This window comes from Denticeps clupeoides, chromosome 3 (assembly GCF_900700375.1).
Source record: "Denticeps clupeoides chromosome 3, fDenClu1.1, whole genome shotgun sequence".
Classification (NCBI taxonomy): domain Eukaryota; kingdom Metazoa; phylum Chordata; class Actinopteri; order Clupeiformes; family Denticipitidae; genus Denticeps; species Denticeps clupeoides.
In genome coordinates, this window is record NC_041709.1 from 8,154,030 (window position 1) to 8,174,282 (window position 20,253).

Here is a 20,253-nt window from a genome sequence, read left to right on the forward strand (position 1 = left end):
AAACCAGCTTATCCTGCATCTTTCAGTCGGAGGGAAGAGCGGTTCGTCGCCGGGTGGGGCACACTGGGGTCCAGTTAAAAAATGAATGGAGCACTTTGATCTCAGAGCAATTAGAAAACTCATAAACATTTAATTTTTGCTTGGGATGTCTCTAGAATTTGAATGTAATCACATCTAAACATTTGTGCCTTATTATAGAGGCAGAGGCAAGTATAACTTCAGGCTAAAATTATTTGGCAGGGAATGTTAAGAATGACGTTTTTCGAGGACGTCCCATGAGGCGTCTTGGCCAACAAATACCTTGTATTATTGACCCTGTGCATCTGCAGTGGGTAATAAAAAAAAAAAGCCATTTCATTATAGTCTGTCTAGGTTTCCTTCAGAGGGAAGGACTGACCTCAAAGGGGGGACTGTGTATTTTCAGTGAGTGAGTGGGGACGGTGCTTTGCTCAGTGGCACCTCATTGGCACCTTGGCGGCTCGGGATTCGAACCGGCAACCTTCTTGCTTAACCAGGCCACTTCCTAACTAGGCCAGACATAACTGTGTTTTAAATGTTACATTGTTTACTATATGGTGTTCACTAGATAAAGGACTAACCAGGAAACAAGGGCAGAAAGCTGTTGACCCATTTCAGACGCTTGCATGCTGTAATGGACTGGATGACATTTCTGGTCACATGATGGGAGTGGCATGAGAACATGAGAAAAAGGGGGCGGAGCATGCCCGACGGGAAGAAATAGTGGAGGATTGTGTGAATTTGGACCAGTGCACCTTATTCATATTAATATAAATGCTTTTTGAATAAAGTTAATAGTGGAGATTTTGGGCAGCTCTACAAAATTTACATTTACATTTACAGCATTTATCAGACGCCCTTATCCAGAGCGACTTGCTCAGGGACACAATGGTAGTAAGTGGGATTCGAACCCGGGTCTTCTGGTTCATAGGCGAGTGTGTTACCCACTAGGCTACTACCACCCTACCAAAATGACCAATCCACTATAGGTAGTACACCACACAGTGAATGAATGGACATCTGGGACACCGGGCGTGTCTTACACCAATCAACCACAACACTGAAACCACTACCCGGTGAATTATTTTGTTACAATGGCACCCATCAAAGGGTGAATATATTAGGCGGCTGTCTCTTGGTGTCTCCAAAGCTACAGGCAAAACCTATTTATTACCGTATTACTTATTATTACCTGTACAAAAATGTTGAAATGTTTTAATCATTTATCCCATATGTTGTTATACCAAAAAGCAGTTCAGGGGTATTGGTGTGGCAGAGAGCTTTTCTGTCCACCAGCTAAGCTACAGATCCTGTTTTTAATAGCCCCAGTGGTGCAATGGTCAGTTCTTGTCTTGCTCTTTATGGTTTGTTCTGTGTTCTTTCACTTCTCATCTGCTCTTTAAATAAACAGCCGATAGTATGTGGATGGGATGTACGGTGACAAGAGGTTGAAATTTATATCACAGGCACTATACAGGTGTTCACCTTTTTTTTTTTAGAAATTAGATCTGAAGAGAGACATATTACACCATTTGAATGTACCATGTCCAAGCAAATGGCCACAAAAAAAAAAAAAACATTTCGGTGTCAATTTTTGGAGGCAGGACATGGACTTGACCAGATAAACCACTGGCTCTGACAAAAGGCCTTAAAAACACAACACGTTATTATCCTTTGCTTATTTTAGCACTTTGACATGTTGGCTCTTGCTATACACAGAATGCTGAAGACTGATGTCTGGAGTATAAAATTGATTGCAGTAAGTGATTGTGATCCAGTACACTTTCTGTCGTGCGTTCTCTTGTCCAACTCCCATTACACTGAACCTTGTTCATGAACATGAGTGCCCCGTGCTGATGACTGGCTGGATTACTGTGTTTAAAAAGCCAGAGTGATTGTCATTGTGAAACACTGCAGCACAACAAAGTGCATTTAACTCAACACCCTTGGTGAGCAGTAGGCAGCCATGACAGGTGCCCGGGGAGCAGTGTGTGGCGACGGTGCTTTGCTCAGTGGCATCTCAGTGGCACCATGGCGGCTTGGGCTTCGAATGGGATGGAAGTGAAGAGTGTATTGGATCATCGCCTATTTTTCTTCTTTTTCCACTGTAACTATCTCACTGAATGATTTGTGATGGTTTTATGTCAATAAAATAAACATTTCTTTGATGATGCCTGTCTGTACGTGTAATAGGTTGTACATTTATTGAATTTGTATGGTATTAGACATTCAGTTATGCTAGTTTGAGCATGATTGAGTAAGTTTCTGGGTTATTGCTCCTGGGAACTAGACGTTAGGTAATAGGCGAAGGTGTTTTACAATTCAAACGATCTGTTGGCTTCTCTAAAGAACATTTGCATATTGAATAATGTACACTGTCACTGTTCAATGTCCAGCTGTAACTGCTGAAGCAAAGCCCACCTCCTCCCTACTAGCATCACTCAATACGGCCACTGATATTTAATCAAGGCCAAGGAATGGGATGAGATCGAAACATAGTGTTCCTTCACCACAGAGAGACCCAAAAATGTATTTACATATTTTGAAGTAGAATGCGCAGGAGCATTACTACATGTATGTGAAGAACACATACTTTTCAAGCTCAGAACAAATGATTTAGCCATGGTTTTCATGTTTTAATGGTACACATGCTGCATGGGTGGTAGTCGCCTAGTGGGTAACACACTCGCCTATGAACCCGAAGACCCAGGTTCAAATCCCACTTACCATTGTGTCCCTGAGCGAGACACTTAATCCTAAATATCTCCAGGGGGACTGTTCCTGTAACTACTGGTTGGAAGTCATTCTGGATAAGGGCGTCTGATAAATGCTGTAAATGTAATAAGGGAACTCATATATTAGCCATGGTGACACTGCAGCATAAGATATGATAAATATAACATGTCGTATGACTTTACCCCCCCCCCTCCATAAAAAATGGTTAAAACAGGTTAAACAATGGAAATAAAAAAAAAAGGCAGACAGCAAATAGTTATCCAGTGTAGACATCAAACATTTCATTCTCAGCATTCCTTCTACTTGGATAGTCCCTAAAATGAGACTCGCTGCATGGATGACTCATTTGGAGCTTTCATGCAAAATAGAACATCAGGAGCCTTGATTGTGCTTGAATGTTTGAGTGGGTACTTCTCTCAGGTAAGAAGTGCTTGATGTAGGACAAAATGATCATCATAAATGCTTAACTTCAGATTTCTCAGCTCATTTGTGTAAGCTGCTATTCTGCATTAACACCAGCACTTTCCTCAAAAGCATTCATATTGCCCTTTATTGTGTGGGCTTCAAATTTTTAGCTATATTTGAGTGCGGCCATATCAGAATCATAATGTGGAAAACAAGCAAGCAGAAGAACAGTTAGAGGTATTCTGTCAAATGTTCCCTTGTGGTTATTTTCTTTACCATAAATGGGCTTAATTGGTCTGACATTCTGAAATGCGTTTCTAGGATCAAGCAGTTTTGGACTTGGTCAGTTGTACTTAATGTCACTTGTACTACATGTAAATGTATCGCTGAATATTTGGCAAATTTGGGTGAAAAGCTTAATTAAAATGATTTTTTTTCTATTGAGGCTCTAATCACAGTCAGCTTTCTACATTTTTGTGGAGTGCAGTTTCTCTTAAAATGTCTTACCCTTTGCTACACCAACCTTGTATGTTCCCATAGTTACCACTCCACTGGAATGTAGAATCAAGTTCAAGTGCTGAAGTAAAGATTGAGTGACTAAGCTGCACCCCCTCACCATACAGGCTGCCATTACCTGGAGCATAGGGCTGTTTTTTTTTTTTTAGGTCAGATCTGCTTTCTTCCTCAACGTCAGTGCTTTCCTGAATCATATCCTAATTCTGTCAGATTTGATTTTTGTGCAGTGCCTGGAGGTGCGTGAACCAGACGTCTATTTTACCTGGTAGTCTATACCGGTAAAATGTGGACCCTTTTAATGCTTTATTCTGACAGAAACTGTCAAAAAAGTGTTTCTAATAGTTTTAATTAGTTTTAATCAAATTTATGCAATTAACACAGGCATGTTTTATTTCTTTCCATTGTTGGGTATGACCCGTGACAGTGATTCAGCAAAATTGATCCAAGATGTAGATAATGGTTACATAAAGATGGAGAGGGTCAGCGAAGGGCCGATTTAGACGATATGTGTTACCTGTTCCCATTTACATTATTTTTTAACACACTTACAATGTCTGTGATGTGCCTGCATCTAGATGTGGAGTAGAAAGTTGAACATACAAATTCATTCATAACTATCACTCACTGTTACAGACTGGTCATTTCTTTGTTAGTGGGCAAACTTTGACCCTCTGTATGTATTTTAGCAAGCTTCGTCTTAAGAATCCGATGCTATTAATTTTGATTAATCTATTGCAAAAGGAATTGAAGTTAATTAAATATTTTTTAGCAATTGACAGCCCCAGTTTGTAGTACTGTAAAAGCCATGTGTCAAAGTAAAAATAGAGGCATACAGGCATGTGGAGGTCACACACACTACTGAGCAGCATTTGAACTAGTTTTAAGGACATTACATCAAAGTTGGATCAGCCTGTAGTGTTTTTTCACTTTAAGCTTGCACATGACTCTAAATCCAGACCTCCATTGGTTGACAAATTTGATTTCCATCAATAATTTTCATATTGTTATCAGCACATTCAGCTATCTAAAGAACAAAGAATTAATAAGAATATTTAATTCATTCAGATCTAGGATGTCTTATTTTTGTGTTGTGTTTTTTTGTGTTGTTCCTGTGTTTCTGATCTTCAGAAAACAGCATGTGGATAGATCAGATTGGTTTTGATTTTTGTCTACACTGTTTTTCTCTGATCAATGGATTTTAAATGCAATCGTGTTGTTCATGAGGTTCAATTAAAACTGCTCTCTATATGCTGATGCAATAATGAAAACTTATGTACAATATAATAACATAATAATAAAAATAAAACTCCAACAGTAAGACTAGAATATGGTGTTGATTCGGGGTATTCACATTACACTGATCCACACTGATTCAGGACATTTCACATTAGAGGATTGTTTGCTGTAGTTGAATTTGTAGTCTAAAAAATATTATATTTGCAAATAATGTTTTTAAATTGTGGTCATGTGGGTGGTAGTAGCTTAGTGGGTAACACACTCGCCTACGAAGCAGAAGACCCAGGTTCAAATCCCACTTACTACCATTGTGTCCCTGAGCAAGACACTTAACCCTAAATTGCTCCGGGGGGGACTGTCCCTTTAATTACTGATTGTAAGTCGCTTATGGATAAGGGCATCTGATAAATGCTGTAAATGTGACAGTCATGTCCTATTCACATCAGGTTTTTTACATTTACAGCATTTATCAGACGCCCTTATCCAGAGCAACTTACAATCAGTAGTTACAGGGACAGTCTCCCTGGAGCAATTTTAGGGTTAAGTGTCTTGCTCAGGGACACAATTGTAGTAAGTGGGATTCGAACCCGGGTCTTCTGGTTCATAGGCGAGTGTGTTAGCCACTAGGCTACTACCACCCTTTTTATGTTTATCATACAAAATAGTGCAATAAAATTTCTTGAGAAATAATAATTGATTGCTAATATGGACATTCAGCCTTCATGGACATAAATCCCATAGGGGTTGAGAATACAACGGTTTGAATCTGATGTGCCTCCCTCCTTTGTTTGCCTCAAAGAAGGTGTCAAACAGCTCACGGTGCTCTTATACAAGAGACCATGTGCATATGTATGTTTTACATCTATTGTCAATCATAATTCTCTGCCATATTAATACCCAGCCATCTCATCATCCCACATGCACTCTCAGTTCTTCTCTTATTAAACAGGCTTAAAAAGTGCTGATACACAGGATCTCTTTGATGCCTTGAAGAAGATTGCAGCCTCCCACTCAGACTGTGGATAAATGGGTAGTGTTGCATAAGAACTTTCTGTCTCTGATGTTCTCCTGGCTGATAGATAGTTTTTTCCCCCCACCTCAGTCTGTAGGAAGCTACGAATGACTAGTAACCACTGTATCAGACAGAGTGTTGCTGTGTGTTCACGTATTAAAAGGGCCACGGAACAGACCTTTGCCAAAAATGTCCGAAAGATGAATACATTCATTCCAGTTCCTGCAACACAGTTTAAATGGAAACCACTCTTCAGATAAGAGCCCTCATTTATCACCTTTCTGCCACCAGTTCTCCTTTCAAGCAGATAAAGCATCTAACCTCTGGTGCGTTTCATTGTCATTATGATTCACTTGGCTATCTGTGTTTTCACAGATCTGACCAGTCTGGTGTACCATACTGGCCAAATTGACTGAGATCTCCACCAAAATCAGCTCTACTTCTTACAGTGTATTAAAATGCAGCTCAGATTCAGCCTCATGCATCATTTTCATAAAACAAGACTCAATATCCTGTTTTCTATACCTGAGTTATATACATGGCATCTTCTTCTTATCTGACCTGCACACCTCATCACCACCCTCCCTTTCTGCCTTGTACTGTGGTTTTGTAATGTGAGCTGGATGCTATGGGTGGACTTGGGAACTTTCTGCTGATTACCCAAATCCAGTGCTGACTCAGTCCCCTCAAAGGCTCCCTGTCGTCTCATTTTCACCCTCAGCGTAGGTCTTACAGAGTGTATACAGGAGCACGGACATGGGCGATTTGTCTTACGCATCCACAGTGTACAGTACATAGTACAGTGCCTTTACCATTTTGTTTAGTGTTTCAGTGTTTAAGAATAGTGCATTCATTTTTAGTATATGCCAAGATCCGATCCGGAAGGGTCCAGTATTCGGACCGGAGTTTGTTCGTCCTGTGCTATTATGTTTTACGATTGTTTTGACCTGTGTATGATTTGTATAAAGCTGCTTGTTAGTATCTGTACACTGTCATGTGATTGTTACGTGACGTTGTGCGTATGAGTCCTCGTTCCTCGCCATGTCCAGCCATCGTGACAGTATAAACTAAAATAAGGTTGTCATCAGCAGTCTGTAACTTTTATATATATATATATATATATATATATATATATATATATATATATATATATATATATATATATATATATATATATATATATATATATATATATATATATATATATATACACATATATACATACATACATACATACATACATACACACACACACACACATAATTATTTTATTTTTTTTTTTTTATAATGTTTTTATTATTTTTACATTTACCATAGTCCTATATTTTGTTTAGAAACATTTGCTGAAACAATTTGCTGATTTTGCACTCTCCAGTTTGAAATATTGATATTTTTAACTTCAACATTTAAACTCATAAGTTATTCATTTTTCTATTATGGTAAATGCCACACACAGTCAGCCAAAGCTCTAATTCCAGAGTGAGTGGCTGGCCTCTGATCTGCACTGGTTTGTGGTACTGCCTTATGTTACATCTACTAAGACCGATTGAGTGTTGTCCAGTGGAGAATGTTTTTGCAAACCCAAACCATTCACAGCATCATGCAACAGCATCCTTTACACAGACATTACATAACTGCTTAATTAATTACATCCAAATGGCTGTTTATATGGGCAGTTGCATGCTGGTTCAGCTTTGTGCCAAATAATCCTGATTTGCTTTAGTGTGCTCCTCAGAGATATTAAAGTTTAATAAGCCTGCATGCATATCAACATTATGTCAGCACTTTTGTTTTTTGTTTTTTTTTTGCCTTTAAGGGGAGTGCCTATTTAGCTAATGAAATACAATTGCAACACCATTATGGCAATGCAGCAATTATATTCCTGCAAATTGTGAATAAATATGGGATGCATTTTGAGCACAAGTTTGTATCATGTAGAGGACTAATTAAACCTTAATCCTTTCTTGTTCATGAAAAAGTGTCACCTGTTTCCATGAATAATTTTAGTTTTGGAATCTGGCCTTTTTGCAGAGAGAGGGTATATCTGGACCACTACCTTTTAAAACTTCATAGAATCATCTTTAATAATTAACATCATGAGTCATATCTATTGTAATCAGTGCATCTAGATGGCAGCAAAGCAGGGGCCTGTGTCACTGAAGGCGATTTCATGAGGACTCTGGACTTCCTATCACATCCTTGCATATCTGTGTGATTCTTATAACACAGTCCAGTTATCCTGTTTTTTTCTGCAGGGTTGTGTTAATGCAGTGAGTCGGGGTGTTGTTTCACATGAAGTTTAATAGTTATTATGTATTTTAATTGTATATTTAATTGTTGCAGTTCATAGGGAAGATGTCTGAATGGTTCTTTGTTTTGTAGACATATCCATGCCAAGTTTAGACACGTCTAAAACCTGTAGCACCTTGTTGTGGTTGTTAGGATTCTAGTTTGATCTATTAGAGCTCTGGTCTGTTTCAGTACACCCGGGTGTGGATCCCTGACCCCGACGAGGTGTGGCGGTCTGCTGAAATAATCAAGGATTATAAAGATGGAGATTCCATCTTGCACCTCAAACTAGAAGATGAAACGGTAATACAGTGTTGCCTCTGCCACTAACACCCTGCAGAGGTCATTGTTTTCCTGCATTATTCATAACTTCAACCTTGACAGCCCAAGAATGTAATCTCTGTACCTTTTAATGGCCTAATGGCCCCACAACCTAACAAACACCTAACAGAGACAGAAGTGTACTGATTTATCAAGAGTAAAAGAAAATTAGGTTTGTATTAGGTTACAAGAAAAAAAGTACAAGAAGTACTAAACCTAAAAAATAAAAAAATGTATATTCTAAATTTACTTTAGCTTTTTTGTAATTGACATCAGTATTATCTCATATATTGTGGTGCACTGTGTATGTTATCTTGCATTAATTTGTTAATAAGCAGTAACCTAGAGGATAAAACACTTGCTTGTGAACCAGAAGACCAGTAACTCACATTGTGCCATTGTGTCCCTGAGCGAGACACTCTTAACCCTAAGTTGCTCAAGGGGGACTGTCCCTTTAACTACTCTTGATAAATGCTGTAAATGTAATGCAGTGAGTAAGAAATCATGACAAAGCACTTTAGCTTTGTTTTTAAATAGGCATGTATACAATTAATTTTTTCATATTTGTGCTTAACCAGTATTTTTTTTCTCTTCCAAGACAACAGAGTATCCCATTGGACCCAAACACAACCAGCTTCCTTTCTTACGAAACCCTGATATCCTTGTGGGTGAAAATGACCTTACCGCACTTAGTTACCTCCATGAGCCAGCAGTGCTTCACAACCTCAAGGTCCGCTTCCTGGAGTCCAACCATATTTACACGTACTGTGGTGAGTTTGGTGTGTTTTTACATCCGTTACACATTTATTTGGGACAAACTTGGATTACAATTGGGCAAATTCCCACTGCAGAATGCAGATGTCATTTTGGGTTCATTTTTGGAATGTGGTCTTTGTTTGTGACCTACTGTTATTTATGTCACATTCTCAAATGCTGGTCCTATTATGTGTGATGTGTAATGGGCCATAGTTATACAGACTATAGAAGCTGAACAAAGGCACTATTTGATTAGTCTGCTGTCACGCTGATATAGGCTATCCCTATAGCAACCCAACTCTTTCAAGATGCCTCAGATTTCTCGTGTCAGGTGTCATGGTCTAGGCAATTATTTGTTCTGTTGCTCTACATTCAAACGATAATAGGTTCAACATATCTCAGAAAAAAACACCTTCATTTTCTCTCGCCAACTGTGTGCTCACCCAGGCTTGTTAGAGGTGGTTTGCTGCACTCTCATCCAGCAGACTGTGGGATGTGTGGGTAGATTGGTGAGTTAGAGTTTTTCCTGTCAGGCAGAATAAGACTGCACTGCAAAGACGCAGACTGTTTCACAAACAACTAGGTCATATTCATCATGCTAATGCACAGGAAGTTTGGGGATTGTGGAGCGTTTGAGCTTGTGCTCACAGGAACCATCAGCCTTAACCCTGTATTTGGGCTCTATTAGTAATGTTCTATTAAAAGCTGTATCGATGTATATTATAAGAGGAGTCATTGAAAAGTACAAAGCTATGAGGTTTAAATTGTGTATTACAGGTTACAGTTCTTGTTCTCTCCAGACATACAACTAGCCATTTAGTAATTAGCAATGTTTGTAGAGATCATATAACTGTATCTCCCTTATCTCCTGTCCTCCTCAGGAATTGTCCTGGTTGCCATCAATCCATATGAACAGCTACACATCTATGGAGAGGAAGTCATCAATGCCTACAGCGGGCAGAACATGGGTGACATGGACCCTCACATCTTTGCCGTGGCTGAAGAAGCCTACAAGCAGATGGCTAGGTGTAGTATAAACTTGAGTACATTTTTCTAGTTAAGTGTTAAGGGGTCCGAGAGTAGACGTTTGGGAAATACTACAGTGTAAGTCTGACGTGTTTAGACTTGTTCTGTGGAAGAGCAGAATATTGATAAGCCCTCAGTTAGCTCACAGTCAGCTTTATGAGGTAAACATGACTCTGTTTGAATCATACTGACTATTGGTTAATGCATCTGCAGTATCATAAGAGACTTAAGTATTTCGCCTTCAGGTATTTAAGTTGCCATGGTAGATAAACCTCGACAAATCAATAATATGACCCATGGTCAGTCAAAGTGTGCTTTGCATCTTTCATGTTCGTAGTGTTGAACAATATTTGGTTGAGCTGCTAAGGAGTCCTGAGCCATCCAAGGTTTAGAAGTGCTGCCTGTGTGTTGACATGGTACAGAGGGGGACAGTAACCGTTCATGCTTAATGGGAGGTGTAGGAGGATAATAGCAGAGTCTGCATCCTCACTCTTGTTGCCCTCGTGTTCATGCTGCCTGTTATTTCTGCAGAAAAAAACAGGCTATTTTCCCATCACAGCTCTAATCACAGCTGTAATGGGGCAGAGGGTTCCCATAACTACTCTGTTAAGTGGGTCACTACTGCAGCACGACGAATAGATTTAGAGAGGAGGGGAAATGCAGACTGAAGGTGTGTGACAGAGAAAGGAATGGATGCAGTTTAAGAATACTGCAGTGTGGCATCAGTAGCAGTCGGACAGCTTTTAGGCAGTAAAGATATTTGTTTGTACACTACACTTGAGAGATGAGATGCAGTGGCTATGCAAGCATGTTAGTTAATGAACTGCCTGTTGGAATTATTGTGCGGCCCTTTTGGGATTCCTCACTGAGGCAGCTGGATCCTACATGCTCAGCACGAGTCTGACTGCAGCACAGAGCTCAGGGACTCCATTAGGAGCTGTCTGGGTTGCCCTGTGGGCTGTCGGGATGTCAGTGTGTAGCTCAGCAAAAGAGCCAAAACTGAGTGACGATGGCCATTGACTGACGGTGTGGACATTGAATTGGTCAGTAGAAGTTTTCAAACATCTCTGATGATTAGAGATAGACGTAAGGTCAGAAAAGTACCGTGATTTTGTACAGTTTACTCTTTCAGAAGTAATGCCTTTTATATATTTTACGGTGGCCTAACTGACTGACTGAGTTCTTGGTTTGGGTTATAATATTATCCTATCTTTCTCTTTCCCTGACAGAGATGAGAAGAACCAGTCAATTATTGTCAGTGGAGAGTCTGGGGCAGGGAAAACTGTCTCTGCAAAGTATGCCATGCGATTCTTTGCCACGGTGGGAGGCTCAGCCAATGACACCAATGTGGAAGAAAAGGTCTTGGCCTCCAGCCCCATAATGGAGGTAGAGGATGGATATGGATAATTATTCAGTAGCGAAATAATGTTCAGTAAATGTTCACTTTTAATTAAGTTTTAATTAATAATTATTCAGTAGCGAAATAATGTTCAGTAAATGTTCACTTTTTAATTAATTTAAAGTTAATTGCATTTTAAACCATTCATAAACTGAACAGTTAAACAAAAGCAGGAAAAATGTTTTGTTACTGAGTGTGTGCTTCAATGATTTTGGTAATGAAGAGAACATTCAGTACATGGGCAAAACTGAAATGATCTTAAAGGTCTTCTATTTTTTTTTTTTTTTTTTTTGCCTTTATATTGGTCTTAATTTCGGCCATATACATCAGATACTGTATTAGGGGACCAAATACTGTATCTGAAGTCAATGGAGAAATTCAGCCATGGTGCAGAATTACAGCCACTTTAAGCAGCCTATGGAAGTTGAGGGGGATTCGTGGAACTGGCTACTACCCCCTACTACCACATTTGTGCTCATTTTTATATTCAATCACCAAGCATCTGCAATGCTTCACATGTTTTCAACCACATGTTTTCAACCTTTCCCCTTATGATGACATAACCTGGAGTCCATAATCTGACCATCTCAGCTGCCACTCTCTGAAGCGAAGCAGAATGGCCAAAGCACTTTATACATATCACCATTTCTAGCCACTGCAGGACCATAGACAGACTAGGGGAACTTGTATTAATGGTAAATAATCTCACAAAGTAAAATAATAGGGGACCTTTAAAAATGAGTCATAAATTGCAAACCAATTTAGCCAAAAAGCCCATTTTGCCATTTTGTCTTAACCCGTTTACTATTTAAACCTAATTTTTATGTTGTTTTAGTAAAGACAGTGTGGTGGATTTCTGATAGATTTCCACAGTTGGATTTTCCCTTATACAGGGCCTAATGCACTGAACTGCTGTTTTTACTTTACTATACCATGGATCCTCCACAGTACCGCTTAGACAAACCACTTTCAACTGAAAAGTCTATCAGGGACATCAACTCATCTCACAGAAGAAAGATATGGCCAGCTGAACTGCATGCTGGGAAGTTAATCTCTATGCCATGGAGACATACAGCATCTTCCAGTCAATTAACGGAATAATTTCAACCGAATGAGGCCTGGTGATAAACGAGACCGTTCAGACTGCAGAGAGAGACCGGTTTCATTACAGTCATTAGTGATCAGCCATCCCCAAACAACTATGAAATAGACTGAGTATAAAACATCAGTTCTTACAGAGGTTTATTTTGTTTCGGACCAGGCTGATAAGGGATATTTGAAAGTGACCTTTCCAACATAGTTGCAGTTACACATTTTAGTTTATTTTTCGATACACTTTAACTGTAATACCTCTCTTCTGCAAGGCCATAGGAAATGCTAAGACCACCCGTAATGACAACAGCAGCCGCTTTGGGAAATACATCCAGATTGGCTTTGACAGAAGATATCACATCATTGGAGCCAACATGCGCACCTATCTGCTGGAGAAGTCCAGAGTTGTATTTCAAGTAAGTGTTCATCAAATTTATGGAACATTGTGCCACTTTGTGTTTCTTTAAGGAACTACAGACTATATATCTGATGTTGAACTGTGTTCTAGGCAGAGGATGAGAGGAACTATCACATCTTCTACCAGCTCTGTGCTTCGTCCTCCCTTCCAGAGTTCAAAGATCTGGCACTGAGTAAGTCCATTATCTGCACATCATAATGTGATGCAAAGTTCAGGTTCAGAAAGAATCCTATTCAAACCAGGCTGGCTAATTATTTCAGTTCTCCCAGGGATGCTGTCTGAGCAGTGCTAATGGGTGCACTTGTTGGGTATGTGTTTGGTTAAAGTGGCAAAAGAAAATCTTTGACCTCAGTTGTGCTGTACTTTCATTCTGCCTTACAGCCAGTGCAGAGGACTTTACATTCACTTCTCTGGGTGAGAACATCTTTATTGAGGGTGTAAATGATGCCAAGGACTTCAAGAAGACAAGGGAAGCCTTCATGCTGTTAGGTAAGGACTATTTGTTTTATCCTTGTAAGTGATTAGCAAAAGCTAAACATATTTACTGTGCAAGTTTGGCTGGTATGAAAAAATAATTAACAAAATTCAGTGAATGAACAGACGAGAAATCTAAATCAAATCACTATTTGTTGTGAATAAATACCTCACTCACTTTACATAACCTTAGAACTTCTCAGGGTCATGACTGCCAGAGCCCATCCTGGAACACTGGGCGCAGTGTGATCACAGGGCACACCCACACACTGTTCACTCACCCCAATTTAGTCACCAATTCACCTATCGTGCAAGCCTTTGGACAGGAGGAGGAAACCAGAGATTCCTGAGGAAACCAACCCCAACACAGGGAAAGCATATATACTACACACACACATCCCGAGCCAGAATTCAAATTCACACCTTTGGAGGTGTGAGGCCATATTGCTAACTGCTGTGCCACCATGTGACTCCTGTTACCTTTTGCGTTCCAAACAGCATCAAATCTTCTAGGTACGCTTGCACACAGTTTGTATTCCAAACATCTTTGAGAACTAACCACAGATCTTCTGTGCCTGTAGGCTTCCTCAAATCCTTCAGTTTCAGACAGACTTGATGGTGAATGTCATATATCACTTCCAGGACTCCTTGTTCTGCAAAATTGTCTGTATGTTTGCCCAAGTAAAAAAAAAAAAAAAAAAAAAAAGTGTACTTGACTACTATTGTCAGACACCATTCAGTTTCACTTAAATGTATTTAAGTACAACTGCTATATTCTTGTGATTAGTACATTTATCATATATTAATAGAATATATATGAAAATCCTCTGAAATTGGACTTTGCATTAATTGCATTGCATTAACACAACACTTTGGATTATTTTTGGGTAGCACACTTCATTTGAATACACTTCAAGTCAATTTAAGCATTAGTACAAGTTACTGTGTTTACATGTTATTTACTTAAGTATTAATGAGAAGAAACTGTACTTTTTGGCTTGAAAATGTAGCACTCAAAAATATAATGTACTACAAATTCCTGGGTTTGGTTGTCCTGCTGCAGGATACATTTGGAGCAAATCATACTTCAACCTGATTGTTTTACTTGTTTGATAAGAATCTGCCTGAATCTCTCAGCATTGAGGACATCATGATTCCTGATGAAATATCCAACTCTATTTGCAAAACTAAGCCTTCAGCAAACAAAGCCCCCACTGCCAATTTTTGCACCCTATTTCCTGTTTTCATGCATAGTTGAGTCGACCTTGCTGATGCAGTTTGACTACATTGTGTCTAGTTGCTGTGTTCAGTCTTGCCATGGTGTATGAACTCTGTAATGAACCTGTCTTCCTCAACCACACCTTGATAGAAAAAGGTTGGTTTCCCATAGAGTTTTAAGCTTAACATACAGCTGTTTCTGTTTAAGAAAATGGCTTTATCTTATATGTAAAATCTTATATGGGTCCCTGTCATGGCTGCCCACTGCTCACTAAGGGGGATTAGTTAAATGCACAGGTCACAGTTTGTTGTGTGTGCCATGTGCTGTGTTTCATAATGACAATCACTTCACTATATGTTTAATAACATCAAATGATTTGATTTAGATTTTCACTAAGCATTTTGTAAATAAACAATTATTCTTTTGGTTCATGCAAGACAAAGGCAATGGCTCTCCTGTTCCTCAGACCTACATACAATTGAGCACATCTTGGACATCATGTCTCGCTCCATCCACCAATGGCACGTTGCATCACAGACTGTCCAGGAGTTGGTGGATGCTTTAGATCTAGGATTTCTTATTTTTGTGATCCCTTTATTTTTTGGAGCAGTGTATAAGATTTGTATCATTAACGTGGGTTTCACTGATGGGTGTTGGGCAGGTGTGAAGGAGAGTCACCAGATGAGCATCTTCAAAATAATTGCCTCCATCCTCCACCTGGGCAATGTAGAGATCTGTTCTGAACGAGATGGAGAATCCTGTCGCATCTCTGTAAGATACCACTAATACGATTTTTTTTTTTTAAATGGTGACCATTTAAAAATTTAGCTGACATTTAGCTGATTTGCATTTAACTGACTACATTATGGTCCCTTTGAATACTAAACCCTTTATCTAAACTCTTGCCTTAAAACATTAGGCAATTTTTTTATTGTCGCAAATGTATTGTACTGCAGTGATTTAAAGGACTTTTGTAGGATTTGTGTGTGGTTTTTACTGCCTCTTTCCTCTGTTACTGTGTAATGGGAAGTGGAATTTCTTTGAATTTTTTTCTATTAATTCTGTTCTTGTTCTATTCTTTCTGCAACCCTCTGCCACACCTACCAATTCATAGAGGGATGATCCTCATCTCCAGCATTTCAGCGATCTCCTGGGCATTGAGCTGGAGCAGATGGAACATTGGCTATGCCATAGGAAGCTAGTGACCTCCACAGAGACCTATGTTAAGAACATGTCACGTGCCCAGGCCAGCAACGCTCGAGACGCTCTAGCCAAGCACATCTACGCACACCTCTTTGACTGGATTGTAGAACATATCAACAAAGCCCTGCACACCTCCACAAAACAACACTCTTTCATTGGAGTCTTAGACATCTATGGGTAATGATTCAACCCATAAAATGTTACATTAGAATTTAAAAACTTATTTTTAATGTTAACTTAACCACATGACCTGTCTATTTTGTAAAATTCTGTATATTGTATTGTAGAAAAAGAGACAGAACAAAAGTTCGGAAAAGATTATATGTAGAACTGTTTACCTTTATGCCTTGGGGGTTTTGTCTCATTAGAAGGCACATTGAATCCACATTATCAACTGGGAGCTTGGCAGGGGCCTTTCTGAACCCTGGTATAATTGTTTTTTTGCTCTGAGAAGGGATATTGATTGCTACAGGAATATTTACTCAGGGGACTGTTACAGGTTGAGAGAACTAAAGCGAAGAGTGTGTGATGTCTATTTTCCTATGGGACAGGGTTGGGCAGATGAGCTGTTTGTATCAGCACCCATACAATTGCTTCTTTTTCATTTCCACAGATTTGAAACTTTTGAGATCAACAGTTTTGAGCAGTTCTGCATCAACTATGCCAATGAGAAGCTTCAGCAGCAGTTCAACTCAGTAATGTGCCTTTTCTAAAAATCCACAGTACTATGTAGAGGTCCTCTGTAATGGTTTATTTCTTCACTTTGTTTCTCTAGCATGTGTTTAAACTGGAGCAGGAGGAGTACATGAAGGAGCAGATTCCATGGACTCTTATAGACTTTTATGACAACCAACCCTGCATTGATCTCATTGAGGCCAAGCTTGGCATTCTGGACCTTCTAGATGAGGAGTGCAAGGTGGGTGTAAGGTTTTCACAGAGATACCAAGTTATTAAAACGTGAACTCATTTGGGGGGAGCATGTCAATAAATAAGTTACCATGAGGGTTCACTGAGGGATGACACTGCCCTCATCCACTGCACAGGAGGGAGTATCACCTAATGGAGAGTTATCATTCTCATAGATTGATCACCAGATCTCAAATAACTAAACTCATATGGGATATGCTGGGCCAAATTCATAAGCATCAGTTCCATCACTGTAATCCAAACTAAAAATGAATGGTTGTCCTGGTGGATGGTGGTGCCAATCACATTTCTGAGGCACTTTATGTTGTTTTTCCCTTTAATTTCACTCTAATTTTTATATGCACTTCGTTTAGTAGCTGACAAAAATGAACTTTTCACGTCTAGATTAGTCTTTTTGAAGTCCACTGAATTAATACTTAATTATTAATTCATTTAGACTTTCAGTTACTTCAGTTACTAGTGATTATTTGGCACAACTTTAAAGACGTGAGCATGTTCATAATTGTACAGGTATCCCAGATATAAGAGAGAGAACTTTCCTCTGTGTTTCCTTCCTTTTGCAGGTCCCAAAAGGCACCGATCAGAACTGGGCCCAGAAATTGTATGACCGCCATACCAGCAGCGAACACTTCCAGAAGCCCAGGATGTCAAACCGGTCATTCATAGTGATCCATTTTGCTGATAAGGTGGGTCTTGATTCACACTATGACCAAATTTACTCTGTTCAGAACTGCAAACATCGTACTTAAACTGAGCATTGCTCCTGCAAAAGTCAATACACAATTTAGCACTGGCATCTGTAATTGATTTTAAATGGGAAGTTCCTCATTAATCAGTTTCATGACCTTGTATGCATGAAAAATCACTGGAGTGGTTTTATATTTTGTCTTAATGTGTCTTAATTGTATTTAATATTCAGACATCAAATTACTGTGAGCTGAGCATTGTCTTACCACCTCTTAAACTGATGATTGAAATCATTCTGAAATAGAGCTGCTTTCTGGCCTCTCTGTGTGCATGCAAGTTTGACGCATACAAACATAAGTTGCAATTAAGTGTGAGTGGAGGCTGGAAATGCTGACTTTTAATTACATAGCTCACACTCTGAACCAAAAAAAACAGCATGTGGGGCACTGACTGCGATGTTCGGTACATATCCTTGACTATTTCACTGCGATGCAAAAACATGAACAGGTTTGAGTATTCCACTTTTTCCATACAAAAAGGAGAGAGATGGTCTGGAAAGGACAGATTTCTACATATAGACGTATTTGCTGATAAGTAATAGTGTATTATGTGTGTTCTTAACAAGAATAAGCAGCATGCGTGAATGGGTTACTCTGCAAACGTGTATCTTTTTCCACCAGGTTGAGTATCAGTGTGATGGATTTTTGGAGAAGAACAGGGACACTGTGTATGAGGAGCAGATTAACATTCTAAAGGCCAGCAAGGTGAGTCACTGGACCTGGAGTCAGCAGCTTGTGACTGAATTCAGGAACATGGATGAACTGATTCATGTCACTTAACTGTGTGGAAGTTGATTGACAGCATGCCAGGCCGAATTGCAAGGGCCAACACTGCAAATATTGACTCTTTGCCTAATCTATGTAATTGTCAATAAAAGCCTTCTAAAATGCTTGTAATGATACTTCAGTATACCACAGAAACAACTGACAAAAAGATCTAAAAACACTAAAGCATCAAACTTGGTGAAAAACAGTACTTTTGTCATTCTCTAAACTTTTGGCCACAACTGTACATTTTCCTTTGGACTGCAGCAGCTTACATGTCAAGCCAAGAGAAGAGAGACATTTCCAAGGCTTAAAACTCTGCTGTTTGGTGGTATCCTCTTTTAAAAAGCACCCTGTAAAATGCCCTGTAATGATTATTTTAGACTCCGACCTTATTGAGCATACTGTGTGTGGTAGAATAATCATTTAAGTAAAACTGTAGTACGACCTGTGACTCTTGGTTAATGTTTGTATTGGCATTTTAATTATTTATGTTACATCCTTATAAATAAAAAGGCATTTAAAGTGAGGACAACCATTGATTTTGTTGGGTTTCTGTTTCCGCTCTGAAAGCCCCTCATTAGGGACAGTGGTGGCCTAGCATTTATCAGAAGGTTGCTGATTCGAATCCGTTCATAATGATCTAGCCAGATAGTGGAGCTAGATGTGACATTCAAAATGGTCATGTTCTATTAGTACTTTTTCTATCTAATAAATATTAGTATTATCACTATTGTCTGACAAACCTTAATGATGTCCATATTCATAGGCACACTTCCAAATAAAAACATGATTCTTTCCGTGTGTACATATTGTAGAAGATTATGGTGCAGTGGTACATTAAAATGTGCAGCTAGAGCAGGAAGGAGACAGTCTTATGTGGAAATATTATTCATTTAAACCACTGCAGACAACTTCCTTTCAGTTAGCATTTTAAATGGATTTTAACTTCTTATGTCTGTTATGTGTTGTTGTGTCTGATGCACAATTTAATAATAGTTAATTTTTCCTTCCTTAGTTCCAGCTGGTGGCAGATCTCTTTCAAGATGGTAAAGATGTGGCTGCTCCACCTTCTTCCAGCAAGGCCTCCAGGATCAAAGTGCGTGCAGCTATTCCTGCCCCCAAAGCTCCCAACCGAGAGCACAGGAAAACTGTTGGCCACCAGGTGAGGTGCACATGGGATTGGCTACCTGGTTGGTGTGCACACAGAGAAAGGATTCATTTAAGTAACATTGTACTTTCAACTATTAAAAAAAAAAACAATATCTGCTGATCGTTTGGTGTTTTTGTGTAGTTCCGAAGCTCCTTGCACCTTCTAATGGAGACCCTGAATGCTACCACACCTCACTATGTCCGCTGTATAAAACCCAATGATTGTAAAGAAGCCTTTTCGTAAGTACAATGATGTGTGTTTGTGTTGTGCATGATGTGAAAACGTACCTTTTTTCCCCCAGAATGCTTTATGCATATTAGATAGATGCACTTATCGTGTATTACACATGTAGGTTTTATATACTCTTGTCTTCATCAGTAAGAGTAAATAATTCTCTTGCACAGAGAATTGGTTTTTTTCTACTCCTTTGAAAACAATACTTTTAAAAATCCCATTTTCCTCTTTAGCACACTCTTAAATAACACAGATTTCCAAGTCTCAGTCACCTTACTGATAACATGAAATACGTATGATAGCTGCAG

At 39.1% G+C, this 20,253-nt stretch overlaps 1 protein-coding gene across 3 annotated transcripts in view; it reads left to right on the forward strand.

The window, feature by feature from the left end:
- Window positions 1–20,253, forward strand: part of myo5b (myosin VB) — a 38,123-nt gene that overhangs the window by 4,071 nt on the left and 13,799 nt on the right. For all 3 annotated transcript variants that reach the window (XM_028971527.1, XM_028971529.1, XM_028971528.1), the window contains exons 2-16: window positions 8,405–8,515; window positions 9,132–9,303; window positions 10,171–10,315; window positions 11,545–11,701; window positions 13,079–13,222; window positions 13,315–13,396; window positions 13,606–13,713; window positions 15,579–15,688; window positions 16,032–16,297; window positions 16,734–16,815; window positions 16,896–17,036; window positions 17,611–17,733; window positions 18,415–18,498; window positions 19,577–19,723; window positions 19,853–19,950. In XM_028971527.1, the coding sequence (XP_028827360.1) occupies window positions 8,405–8,515; window positions 9,132–9,303; window positions 10,171–10,315; window positions 11,545–11,701; window positions 13,079–13,222; window positions 13,315–13,396; window positions 13,606–13,713; window positions 15,579–15,688; window positions 16,032–16,297; window positions 16,734–16,815; window positions 16,896–17,036; window positions 17,611–17,733; window positions 18,415–18,498; window positions 19,577–19,723; window positions 19,853–19,950 (1,970 nt within the window). The remainder of the gene's footprint in view (window positions 1–8,404; window positions 8,516–9,131; window positions 9,304–10,170; window positions 10,316–11,544; window positions 11,702–13,078; window positions 13,223–13,314; window positions 13,397–13,605; window positions 13,714–15,578; window positions 15,689–16,031; window positions 16,298–16,733; window positions 16,816–16,895; window positions 17,037–17,610; window positions 17,734–18,414; window positions 18,499–19,576; window positions 19,724–19,852; window positions 19,951–20,253) is intronic.